General features: G+C 31.9%; 2 protein-coding genes across 3 annotated transcripts; one reads left to right on the top strand and one right to left on the bottom strand.

Annotated features, from left to right (window-relative positions):
- The first annotated feature begins 882 nt into the window (after positions 1-882).
- LOC111287170 (inosine-5'-monophosphate dehydrogenase 2-like) lies at positions 883-4,742 on the top strand. Its single transcript, XM_022877474.2, has 5 exons — positions 883-1,324; positions 1,395-1,981; positions 2,922-3,101; positions 3,768-4,025; positions 4,364-4,742. The coding sequence occupies exons 1-5, from the start codon at positions 937-939 to the stop codon at positions 4,433-4,435; spliced, it is 1,485 nt and encodes a 494-aa protein (XP_022733209.2). The 5' UTR covers positions 883-936; the 3' UTR covers positions 4,436-4,742.
- A 1,894-nt stretch (positions 4,743-6,636) lies between these two features.
- On the bottom strand, positions 6,637-11,822 carry GA2 (Terpenoid cyclases/Protein prenyltransferases superfamily protein). 2 transcript variants are annotated; one of them, XM_022878626.2, is made up of 14 exons: positions 11,588-11,822; positions 11,197-11,249; positions 10,829-11,114; positions 10,574-10,754; positions 9,861-10,078; positions 9,653-9,773; positions 9,381-9,478; positions 9,072-9,295; positions 8,864-8,976; positions 8,666-8,764; positions 8,139-8,354; positions 7,740-7,881; positions 7,295-7,540; positions 6,637-7,200 (listed from the first exon to the last, which is right to left on the bottom strand). In XM_022878626.2, the coding sequence occupies exons 1-14, from the start codon at positions 11,754-11,756 to the stop codon at positions 6,898-6,900; spliced, it is 2,469 nt and encodes an 822-aa protein (XP_022734361.2). In that variant the 5' UTR covers positions 11,757-11,822; the 3' UTR covers positions 6,637-6,897. The 2 variants fall into 2 exon arrangements, with proteins under 2 accessions (XP_022734361.2, XP_089615254.1); XM_089759128.1 differs by having other exon boundaries at positions 6,760-7,200; positions 7,340-7,540; positions 11,588-11,819.
- Between the last annotated feature and the right edge of the window lie 2,006 nt (positions 11,823-13,828).

Here is a 13,828-nt window from a genome sequence, read left to right as displayed (position 1 = left end):
AAAAAAAGTTTTAAAAATATAAAAAAATTAATAGTATATTAAAAAATAAATTATATTATTTTTATATGAATAAAATCATAAAAAATAATATTTTTTATACGAACAAAGTCATCCACTTTGATATCGATCTAAATAAAATTTGTGAAGAACTTTTTATGTGTCAAAAATATAAATTATTATTATTTTTTTTATAAGAAAAAATTTAGGATAAAAGGATTATTTAATCTTCAAATCATAATAAAATATATCGTATTTAATAACATAAAATAAATGATTATAAATTATGTATTCGAAATAATTTCAATAAATAATCATCGATAAAATTTAAATCTAAAATTTTTTCATGAAAAAAAAAAGATTTTAGCGGATTAACACTTATTTACTAAATATTTATGTAATATATTTTAAAATATTTTTATATATCTTACATTATAATATATTATATATAATTTCAAAATATTAATGATATTTACAAAATTCCATACCAGCAAAGCAATGGGCCCAACGCCAGTATTCAAGAAAAGTGGCCGCGGAAAAAACACGAAACTTGAGAAGGACTAACACGGCAACGTCAAGAAAAATCATTTGGTTACATTTTCATAAAGATGAATAATATTTTAAGTAGGTTCGCTGATGCGGTTGCGTTATTGGTAGTAGCAACTAGCAAGCTATCCGGTAATTGTATTTTGTTACTTTTGCTGAACCTCCGAGTTTCGTTGCCGGTTTTCTGCATGTGAATGCGGATGGAACTGTTGTGTACCACTATTTAAATTAATCTCATTGCCCCATTTTCGCAAAAAAAAAAAAAATTGAAATATTTTAGTTTTAATTTATTGCCCCTAAAAGAGATTTATAAATACTTGTCATACTCCATTCCCCTTTTCCATTCAAACACAAACCCTAACACCACTCCAGAAAAGAATATACAGGAAAGTGATGGAAGACGGCTTCTCAGCCCTAAAGTTGTTCAGCCAAGGCTACTCTTATACCTACGACGATGTCATCTTTCTCCCTCACTACATTGACTTCCCCACCGATGCCGTCTCCTTGTCTACCCGTCTCTCCCGCAATGTCTCTCTCTCTATCCCCTGCGTTGCCTCCCCTATGGACACTGTCTCCGAAGCTCACATGGCTGCTGCCATGGCTGCGCTTGGTGGCATCGCTATTGTCCACTCTAACTGTACTTCTTCCCAACAAGCCTCCATCGTCCGATCTGCCAAGTCTCTTCGTCTTCCGATTGCTCCCTCCTCCATTGTCTTTGCCTCTCCTGATGATTCTCTTCCTTCTGTTTCTCATGGAAAATATGTTTTCGTTACCGAATCAGGTAATTTATCCGTAACTTATCTTGTTCAGTAATTTTATGGTTTGTAATTGTTTTGGGTTGTTTCAAACAGGCGAACTACCATCCAAGCTGTTGGGTTATGTCGCAACGTCTGATTGCGAGAACCTGAAGGGTAAAGAAGTGAAAATCTTTGATTACATGAGGGATTGTAAGAGTGTGGAATATGTTCCTTGGAATTATGATTTGGGAAAGATTGAGGCCATTTTGGAAGAAAAGAAAAGTGATTTCGTGGTGTTGGAGAGGGACGGTGAGGTGGTGAATGTGGTGATCAAGGAGGATGTGGAGAGGCTAAAAGGCTATCCCAAATTGGGAGCTGGGACGGTGGGGTCCGATGGAGAATGGATGGTGGGTGCGGCAATAGGGACAAGGGAGTCAGATAGGGAGAGGTTGGAACACTTGGTGAAGGCAGGGGCCAATGTGGTGGTGTTGGATAGTTCTCAAGGGAATTCTATATATCAGATCGAGATGATCAAGTATATAAAAAAGTCATATCCTCAGCTGGATGTCATCGGTGGGAATGTTGTGACTATTTCTCAAGCACAGAATTTGATTCAGGCAGGTGTAGATGGGTTAAGAGTTGGGATGGGTTCTGGGTCGATTTGCACTACACAAGAGGTTTGTGCTGTTGGACGAGGACAGGTAAAAACATCTTTCATTTCCACTGTTGACCTCAATAGTAGTTTTTGATATAAAATTTTTCAATTGATATTATCACTGCTCTTGATGGTAGGTTAATGACTTTTCTTATTTTCTGTTATTTGAATGTTTCCCGTTTCTCAGATTTATGTTTTAGTGCGTCAAGTCATGAAGTCATTAGTTTCTTTGACTGTTGTTATAGTCCTTCAGTTCAAAATTCTTTTCTGCTGCAATTTCCCCATCTTTGGCAGTGTGTAGAAATAAACTTAAATCAAAATGAAGTGTGAGATGGCCATCATATCTGATTCTTATCTGGCAGAAAATTCCAGGGGTGCATTTGTTGGACAAGATAAAGGAGACGATAGGGTAAAATAAGACAAATAAGATAGTGGATCGATTTAAATAATATATCATGTCCTATCCTTGGTGTGCGTGCAGAGATTCCCATCATACTATCTCATAGGATTAAAATAATATCTTTTTTTTTTTACTTGGAGGATGACTATTAACCTGAGCAACGAACATGGGATAGGATGATTTTTTGTGCTATTTTATTCATCATCCCACTCAGCAAACGAACCCTAAATTCATTATGAACTCAATTATACTTTGCTTGGCTTGCTTTGTGTTTCCATCATAGATGCCCGGTATGCTAAATCAGATAGCCATTGGAGAAACCAAAATAGCATTTATCTTTTCTTTGTACTTAATAATTCACAATCTTCCCTTTATTCAAAACCTTTATATTTAAATAAATACTACTATTCTTTTGACAATTAGGAATTTATTAGATAGTTGTAGTGTATATAACTGCGTCTATTAACTATTGCAGAAACTAATACCATTTGAAAATGTTAATAAAATTAATTGACAATATCAATTTTATATTGTTTCTTCCGTCTTATATTGTCAAGTTTCTTTTCCTTTTCTCGCTACCTCTCAGGCAACAGCTGTTTACAAGGTGTCATCTATTGCTGCACAACATGGTGTGCCTGTCATTGCTGATGGTGGCATTTCAAACTCTGGACACATAGTCAAGGCTTTGGTTTTGGGGGCATCTACAGTTATGATGGGAAGCTTTTTAGCTGGAAGCACTGAGGCTCCAGGAGCTTATGAGTATAAGGTATGACACTTTTGTATTCTGCAGCTTTAGGCACCATCACTTTCCAATCATTTGAATTTTGGTGTCCACCAGACAGGAGTTAGTGAGAATCTGATTCTTCTAGAGTGAGAATCTGATTCTTCTAGATGTGAATCTTATCAAATGGCATAATTATTCTGCTGAGTTTTTCATCATATGGTCTTCTTTATTCTCTTTCTTATGTAGTTTCATCTAGATGTATTTTGATCTTAGAATCTAAGCTTCCATATAAATCTTTATTTTAGTGAAAAGTAGAATATCATTGCTGGAAGTGTAGAATTTACACCAAATTGAATCTCAGGGGCCTTATGCATGTGAATCTTTAGTATTTCTGGATAAAAAAAAGATTATTTGTTGATTGAAACTTTTTTTTTTTTTGGGAGTTTTGAAGCATATATATGATGTTGCCTAAAAACTCAAATTTTATTTGGGAATTATTTGTTATGTGCAGATTGCCATCTAATAATTTGTTTTATTTTGTTGGTTTTCTATCATCTATGTACTGTTTACAAGTTCTGGGATCAATTATCACTTGTTTAACAGAGAACAGTATACTCTCTTTTGTACACATACACAAAGAGACATATATGTGCACTTCACCTTTAACATAAACCAATCTTTTTCTGCAATCATGTTTCGTTTTACTAGAATGGTCAACGCATCAAAAAATATCGTGGCATGGGCTCCCTAGAAGCAATGGCTAAGGGCAGTGATCAAAGATATCTGGGTGATACAGCTAAGCTGAAGATTGCCCAGGGGGTTGTTGGAGCAGTTGCGGATAAAGGTTCTGTGCTAAAGTTTGTACCTTACACGATTCAAGCCGTCAAGCAAGGGTTCCAGGATCTTGGTGCGTCCTCTCTACCATCTGCACATGAGCTCTTAAGATCAGGGACCCTGAGGCTTGAGGTATGGGTCATCAACTCACATTGTTATTCTACTTAAGTTATAAGAATGATACTGAAAAGTTCTTTGGCAGATCACTGGTTAAAGCCTTAAAATGTGGATTACATGTCTTTTTTTTTCTTTGGATGAGTGATTATATGCCATCCAAATAGAGAATTTATTTCAAAACATACAAATAATCAGGCTTTATCTGGTTTGTTAAGTTTTCTACCTGCTTTTTACTACATACCTTTTGCTTTCTAAAAACTGCTTAAAAGCATAAGCAAACAATAATTGATTATTACTGCTTATGGTACCATTGTGTCATTGACATAACCCTGGTCTTATGTTGATTTGAACAGGTCCGGACTGGTGCAGCACAAGTTGAAGGTGGAGTACATGGTCTGGTTTCCTATGAAAAGAAATCCTTTTGAGATTTCAAAATTTCCAGCATCCATTGGTGGCTCCACGAGGAATATCCAACATTCAGAGAACCAATGATGTAGATCTATTTTCCTTTGAAAAATAGGGTAATATGATGGTTCCCTACACTGCACGGTATGTCATGGTTGCCGAGAGCATCGGTTTGCCTGGATGAGATCTGCAGTTAGGTGGGTTGTTTTATAGGTAACTTGAGTTATCTGTTAACTTTTATTAGTAATGGCTTGAAGAATCGAGAAATGAAGAACCAAGAGATGCATCTATGGTTCGATGAAATAAAATGATTAAGAATGTTCTTCATTGGGATGCACTTTATAATCATAAACTGATGAGTGATTAGTGAATGCATGCATTTTGGTTTGGTGCATATGACAATAAAACTTGATTTTGCTAAAGAGGGTTGAGTTTTGGTTACGTGATATCATTCCTAATCGTTTAGTAGTATAAGTTAATGAAATTGGTAGAGAAACTTTCTAAGTTTTTTTAATTATAATTTTAATAGTGATCAAAATTGATTTTATTTAATCAAAATTCGAATGTGAACGTATAATTTGGGATTAAATTTAGTAATTTCTATATCCGTGTTGTGTTTTTTCATGTTAAACATATGTAAAATAAGAAAATTTTTATCAAATTCATATAATTTTTGTTAAAATTTTAGTTTGTATTGCTTTTGTATTATTCTTTATATTATTTTTGTACAATGTCATTATATTATCTATAATTTTAATAATCATTTAAAATTTTAATATTTTATCGAAATAAATCAAATTATAAATTTTTTATTTTTTATTAATTAAAATTTTAAATTTTTTATCCAGTTAAATCTTTAAACATTTACTTAATCTTAATTGAGTTTTCGATTGGATTGAAATAGTTATTAACAGGTAATCAATTTTTGTTTAATTAGAGTTTAGCTAGTGAAAATAGATGTTTGAAAACTTAATTTATTGTAATAAAATAATAAAAAATTTGATGATTATTAAAGTTTTATTTAAGAGATTGTTTTAGTCTAAAATTTATAAGCTAAATCATATGAAGACTTTTATAAACAATCAAAATAAAGTAGATTAAAAGAAGTGACTTGTAAAAAAAGAAAAAGTAATCCATTGAAAATGAAAACAAATTATAGGCCCAAGCAGGGCAGGGAGAGAGACAAAGCGTGCTTGACGTATCAATTTTAGTACTAACAGTATTCATTCTGTCACATAAAATCAACATGTAAACTAATATATAATGAATTTTTTGGGCCAAATAATATATAATGGAATTGGCTAAATTGGTTTCACACGCTATTGGAGTTATTTAAGTTAAAGTATAAAACTTTTATTAGCATATAGAAACAAATAAAAATGTCATTCGACTCTTCTTATAAAATAAAATTTGAAGCCCACATTTGTTTTTCATGATTAAATAAGAGATCACAGTTTGGGTAAAAAAAAATTTAAATACTGAAATTCAAATTAATTTATTAAATATCACATTTAAAAAAAAATTATATTAATCAACTGAATTAAATTTTAGATTCTTATATATATATTTATTTACTCATATACATGCATATATATATATAAATATACATTTGTTTATACTAAAAATACACACAAAAAAAACCTACTAACTTTATTTTTTTTTCTTTTGCTAAAATGTGTCACACTCACTGTGTTGGTGTATTTTTTGTATTAAATAGAAAATTGAGAAAAAAAAAAAAAAAGGTTACATTGATAGTTTTCTTTTATGCATAAGTGAATAGTTTTTATAATTTTTTTCTGAATAGAAAGTCTGTTTTATAAAGCATTTAAAAAGACATAAATGTCTCTAATCATATTTTTATTATAATATACTTTTCGATCATTTTAATAATTATCTAAGTGATTTTGGTGTCGTGAATTCGTGACACCAAATTCAATTAAAAACTTTAATAATAACATAAATGACAAATTAATTCAAAATTATTAGAAGTATTAGTTTCTAACAGGACTTTTGGTTTGATTTAATGGGAGGACTCGGAAAGAATAAAGAGTCTAGATAATTAACGCATCTAAAACTCCAAATGATTGAGTCTAAACAAAACACCCAAGGAAAACACGGCAAACTCTTCTCAATTCTGCTGTTTTCTTATTTATGCTGAGATTCACTAATACACAGCTCACCTCAGGATAATTGACATGAATATGTTGAAGATCATAAATCCTTGTATAATGTAGATTCCAAATCCACTAATATGATTTCATTTTTGTTTTGCTATCACAACAAGAGTATGAAAGCAAATCTTCCAATGTCTTCTACCTTAAAAGTTCGAAACTAGTAATTTTGCTGCCTTTTTTGTTGTGCATGCTTAATTACACATAGGAAAGGCTAGCAACAATGGGATAATTCACTACATCAGCACAAACAATTCTTTGCATCTGAGATAGCAATGGTTTTCATTTTCACTACCACCTCTAATATGTAGTTAGCATTCATCGAGAGAGATGGGCTCGTATATTACTGCATTTACCATATCGATCATTTCATGTGAGGTAAAACCATCATCCCTAATGTAAAATAGATGCAACACTTTGCTCATTTTCCAGAATAATTCCTTGCAAGCTCTTGGGATGCTGCTGCCATTTTCCTGCAACACTAATCTAAGGAGTTCTCTCCTCCTATCGCAAATTATTCGCTTTATTTCTTGATTTACATCTTCAGTTACAGCATTGGTACCGTGAATTATGTGCAAAGATACAGCATTCAGTTTTCCTTCCATAGATTCCCTCTGCAACATACCAGATATTAGTAAATAATACAAAACTGCTATTCCTGATGAGACAAGTAGTTTATTGGTGTTGTTTTTTTCCTAAAAGCTGTACCTTAAAGCTATGAATATCATTGAGAAGACGCCCACAAGTGCTTACAAGCTTAAATAGAAGATTGTATTCAGGGCCTTTAACAACAACCTCCGAAAGGCGAGGTCCAACAAAATAGAGAGCTGGAAGGATGATTGGCCCCAAGGCAAGTGATACATAACCATTTGTTATGTATTCATCCACAGTTGGGACCAACTTGTTCTTTGACCACTGGGCTTCCTGCCACATAGACCTAAGCAAATCCAGCCACTGCAACATAAACATCGATCATATAAACTTCTGTTGAATACAAATTTTCTTCAATACAAATAATACCCTGGAATTTCAGCTGCATTTCATATAAATTACTCTTCTGGTGGAGGTGTTCTGAAGAATGTGATGACAATAAAAAAAATTCTAATATTTAACGCTAATATGAGCACTAAAATAAGGACAGCATGCATCTTACAATCTCAGTAACATGAGTCGTCACATTACGTCCTTGCCATGCAATTGCTTTCTCTCCAATCTCAGATATTGTGCTGTGAAGTGCTGAAAATAGGATTTCAACTTCCTCAGAACAACAATGGATGCTGACGTCTACATCATGCCTGTGTTTCATTTTCTTATAAGCCATTGCTTTGAAAAGATAAATTCAGGCTCTGTTTAGTAGATGTTTCTGCTTCTTATTTTTCGCTATTTGTCTTTGGTTTTCTATTCATTTTCTACTTTTTGCTTTTTCCATTTGATTCAAAAAAGTAAAAAGCAAAAATCAAAAGCATCTACTGAACGGAGCCTAAGAGAATAACAGAAGTTATACGCCTAAAGTAATCACATAAAAGGGAAAAAAAGAGGGAAAAGAGTATACTTCTCAACCAATTCGATCAGGTTTAATAGCTCATCTTCAGAACCTCCAACGTCAAAAAAATCATCGACCACAGTAGTAAGCACACCATTTTTGGCCCATGATATGCGAGCATCAGATAGTTCAGGAGAGAACATGGTTGCAGCTGCAGAAAAGTAACAGTAAGCCAGTTTCTGCCTAGCAAACTTCAGCTTGTCCAATCGCTTTTCTTGAACCCACCTATTTCATAAGAGAGATATCATGCAATAATTTAAGATGCAGTTGCCAAGGTTGTCTACCATAGTTAAGGTAAAGGAAACTCCCATGACTGGGGATGATAATGGACGTACATGAGAACAACATGAATTCAGCACTAGGAACTTAGACCAGACATAAGGTACACTTTTAATCGACTCAGAAGAATGAAAAATAAGATTATTGTTCCCCGTTAAGTTTGCCAGCTTATGTTTAATGATGCTTGACCATCATCTTATTCTCCATTGGATTTCTTGCCACTGCATCGTGGTTCATATCTTAGTAAAAACATTTACCTCTCTAGTTCTTTGAGTTCTTCACGATATATTGATTGACAGGCATTGAAGTCCTCCACTGCTAGTCTTAGGAAATCTTTGTTACCAATACCTGAAAAGCTAGCACATGAAGAATACAGAATAAATGCCAATCAGGCAAACATTATTACATATTTAAAGAAAAAAAATAATAAAATAAATAAACTACCAGAGGAGTACCAATATGAAGTTTTAAGCATCCTTATATCATCTACAGCATAATTCACTATGTTTCTCCTGTGTACTAAGCGTTCCAAACTGGCATAGTAGGGAAATTCAAGAGCATCATTCACCTGAAAATTATAGAGGCAGCCATCTCCAGTAAGTACAGTGAATTCAAAATGGAAAAGAAAGGGTTTGATTATCAATTCACAGAGAAAAAAAATACCTTTTGTATAATATATTCTTTATGTTTATATGCACCCATAGAACTGTTGGATAATTCCTGTTTCAAGAAATGGCTTGTCCATAAGTTTTGTTTCTCCAGAACTTGTTCATCCGAATGAATGATCATCTGTGAAGCCCTAAATAACTCTAAGACAGCATCCAAATCCTTCAAATATCCACCAAGCGAATAGAAGAAATGTTCTTCCCCAAATCCAGTTAAGGGTTCTACAACAAAAGGAAACCCAAAAACACTCTAACAATAAGGATCCTATCCTTTAATTTTCCAAACAGAAAAAAGGCATTAACATACCAGAGGAAACATCATAACCATTGACACGTAGTATTTGAAAAGCTAGCGCACAAGTAGCAGGATCCAAGAATATCTCCTCCTCTCCCTGCAGCCAGCATCTGTTTGTTGGCTAACGTTATTTTTTTTTTTAAAGAAGCGATCAGTGAACTTAAAGATAAGTTTTCGAGACATTTTTTTACAGAGATTGAACATAAAATTTTGTCAACAAATTACAGAGAAACAGCCTTCCAAACAGATTATATGCATTATCTATGTTTGTAATATAACCTTACCGGTATGTTTCATCCAATACACTTGTAATTTCTTTCCTGAAATGCTGACCAATTCCCAAGCTTTCAATATTCTCCACCATACAAAGACAGGGATATATATGGAAAGGATGAAGTGTGGGAACTGAAATGATTATTGATTGTTAGTAATTTAGAATTAAATAATGTAATCAAGTACATTGGAAATTATGATGTAAGGTTGTATAATAACCTGCATCCCCAAACTTCTCTAAAAGTGCATGGAGATAATAAAGACAACCATCATTTTGAAGGTGAGCAAGAGCTGCAGCTGTTGTGGATGGTGAATTGAACAACGATCCATTCTTCCGCTGATACTTCATGACCATTTCCCAGTCTTGACATTTGCCAATTCCTTCTGAAACATATGCCAAGTAGGCTTTCCTTCCCTTTGAGCTTTCTCTGTGGCAACTAAATCAAGAAAATTGGAAGAGTTTTTATCATAGGAAGCTTGGAAGACCATGCCAAACTAAACATTTAGTGAAAGTGTTTCCAAAATGAACAATGTATGGCAATCTTAGGATAACAAATGCCACTAATTTCTAAAAGACATTTAACCACTTTGCTAATTGTGCAATGGTTTGACAAAGACAGGTTGCTAAACTTGAACATCCCAATACTCTTGTTTGGCTAATGCTCTGCTACTTATATGCTAATTTTTCTTTTTGGTACAAAGGAGCCCATAGCTTGGGGATAGGGGAAAGGATTACAGATGCTGGTATTTGAACACCAGACCTATTGGATGTCACCTCTTAGGGATGACTGCATAAGCCTAATTGAGCTAAGCTCCAAGTTCACTTATGTGCTAATTGTTAATATCACATTACATTGTTATCAAATATCCTAGCATAAACACAAAAGTCAAAATTGAATCCTTAGTGGAAGGTAACAAGAACAAAAAAATACCTTTGCAGCTCTAAATTCCTTTTATGGTACAAGGCATCAATATCTGTTGATCTCAGAGGGAGTTTCAGATTCAAATCCTTAGCATATTCAATCATACCAGAGAAAATTATATCAAATCCAACAGGCGTATGTTGGCTCTCATCCGAAACCGAAGCAAAATGTGACTCGATAAACTGCAGGCCTGCAGAAGAAAAAAAATTAAATTTATCCATTTACACTGTTGGAGAAAAATGACAGCAATGATGAATATATAACCCTTTGTCATTTGTTCTTCACCAACATCCCATCGTCTCAGTGCAAGGACACATGCCAGTGTGGAGGAAAGGATGTCTTTAGTTAACAAGGGATCACGACGAGAAGGACCCCAAGAACCATCAGAGAGTTGATTATCCAACAACCACTTTAAGCAGCCAGGGAAGCAGGGGTTCTGTGGGGAACTTGGAGATGGGACCATTGCCACCCAAGCAGTGTCATAAGAAGAAACAGAAAGTTCTATCTCATCAAACATCTTCTTGATCTTTTCTTTAGTACCCTCAAAGCACTGCACAATTAAGAGTATCCTTATACATTTACAGCATGTGGGATTAGAGAATAAAGAGAAGCAAAAGGCAAGATTCTTATACCAAACCATTAGTTTGGGAGTCTGTTATTAGCTTTGCTCCACAGTCAATGGAAACTGCTCAGGTGGGGGCCAAAAGAACACAGAGAGAAATCCAAATGATTAAGATAAGAAAATAAGTATTCAAAGAACAAAAAAAAAAGAAGAATATAAAGCGATTGAAGTTGAGACCAGAAACAATGTGTCTAAATGCAAAGGATTTTGCAGTAAAAGTATGAATTTTGGATTTCATTTTTCAGGAAAACAGGGCATGTATCCTTGCAAAATGACATCATTTTGACATTCTCATGAAAAACACATATATAAGTATTCTTGAAAGTGGAAGAAAGCATCCAAATTACAGCCTACGATGATCCAAGTAACAGGAAAAGTTGAGACAGAGAGAGAGAGAGAACCTGAAGCTGATATAGAAGAAGTGGAACACCTAGGACTATGGGCATAGGGATGGGGGTGGAAGACAGACATGGTGATGGTGATGGTGATGGCGATGGTGATTGGTATCAGCAGATGCAGAGATATAACATTAGCCACAGCCAAACTGCATATATATGAACAAACCATCATTGAGAAAAAGTCACTGTTAAATGGGGGACAAACTCAAAAGAGTAAAGGTGTTTTGACCAAACTTTCAAAACATTTGGATTAAAATTACTTCTTATAAAAACTAATTGCTTTTAAAGGATTACTGTTATAATTTCCTTGAGCAAATTCTAATAACAGATTCCACAAAGCATGTTCAAATGTTTCCAAGTAATGGTAATGCCCCGTTGCTATCAGCAGCGACCTTTTATGTAAATCTGTAACTTAAAATGATAAAAAAAATAAAAGTGATATAAATTAAAATTTTAATAAAAAATATATATAAAATTTGAAAAAATAAAAAAAATATTTCATATTTTTTATATTAATATAAATTATAATATATAATTTTTATATAAAATATGATATAAATATATGAATTATACTTACATTATAAAAAAAACATGCATCATGAAAAAATGTTAATATAATCTGTTTCTCATAATTTAGTACCAAATAAATTAAAAAAATAAGGTTAATAAAAAATTTAAATTAAATAATTGGAGGGATAAAGAGTATTTGATTCACAACCTACAAACAAATTTAGACAGAGTGAAGGTCACAAAGCCAGTAAGACAAGCCCTACTTTGGTGGAATCCTATGGAGGTTGGATTAGAGAATCTTCCAAACTGTACAACAAAAAATGACAAGTGGTATATAAAATAAAATGAAAATATTAAAAATAAAAAATTACTTAATTGAATATATATCATAAAAAAAATGATATTACTATTTTATTTTTATCTTTACATTTTTTAAGTAAGAAATTATGACTTTTATAAATTTTATTCCATCAAGTCAAGTACTTAATAGTGTTTAGCATTACATATTGAACAATTATTTATTACATTGATTTTTGAGATTTTTTAATTTTATAAATAAGATTTAAATGATGATACATATTTTATTTTTTTATTATATTTTTTTATTTTTTAAATATATACTAAGAGATATATATTATCATTTTAATCTCGCTCGTAAAATTAAAAAATTTTTACTTCAATATATTTAATAATTTTTTTTAATATTTTTATTATTTATAACATCTTTTCTTATAATAGATAAGAATAACTTTTACTTGAATTTTTACTTACCATATAGTAAAAATATTGACACCTGTGATAATTTAATTATGATTTTTCATTAAGAAGTCATTCAAAATCTAAAATACATGCATTCATGTAAAGAAGTTAATATGATATATTTGTTGATATATTCGTAAATTAAGCAGAATAAAAACATTACAAAAATTATATTGTCCAAAATATATTTAAAAAACAGAAAAATAAATGGAAGAGAAAATGTAAAACAAGTAGGGTGGTGGTTTAGAACCAAGGGCAGCTCGTAATACAAGCGGGGAGTCCTAGGCCCCCAAAATTTTAATCCCTCATATGGTAAATGTATCTTGGATTCTTAATAGTTTAGTTTTGTGTAGCCTAATTTTGTGTAGCGTCGATAGATAAAGAAGTTCTGTGATAATCTTCTGTACGATTTTTGTATTGTATTTGATTTATATCTGAATTTTTATTTGGCAATTAAAATTTTTTTATATTACAAAAGAAAATATATTTTATAAATTAAATTCGTCTTTAAACCAAACATGTTGAAATTTTTTTTGGCAGCTTTTAATTTATTTTTATGCATTGTGATTTAAGAAGATTACAATCACGTAATAATTTACATAATAATTTTTCTATTTATTGTACCAATCAATTATTACATATAAATTAAATCCAAAATCAACAAATTTATTATAAGAATTAAATCATGTCAATTTACTAAAAATCAAGCTGTTTTAATTTTTTTCATAAGACTCGAAGATTATAATTAAATATTAAATATTTTATTAGTTCAAAGATTTGAAATAAATCAAGAGAAGAGTGAATTGATTATAATAAAATTTTTAAAAATAATATTTAATAAACACAAATTTGATTAAATAAATTATTTAAACAAATAAACATAATAATTAAAAGTAAATAAGAGATAAAGAATAAAAAATTTGACACCAAAACTTTTAATTAATTCAAGGTCAATATATTTTTTTAATCGATTAC

This window comes from Durio zibethinus, chromosome 4 (genome assembly GCF_047325235.1).
Source record: "Durio zibethinus cultivar Kanyao isolate XHJ-2024 chromosome 4, ASM4732523v1, whole genome shotgun sequence".
Classification (NCBI taxonomy): Eukaryota; Viridiplantae; Streptophyta; class Magnoliopsida; order Malvales; family Malvaceae; genus Durio; species Durio zibethinus.
Note: the sequence above shows the minus strand (reverse complement) of the source record. Positions and strands in the feature narration are given on the sequence as shown.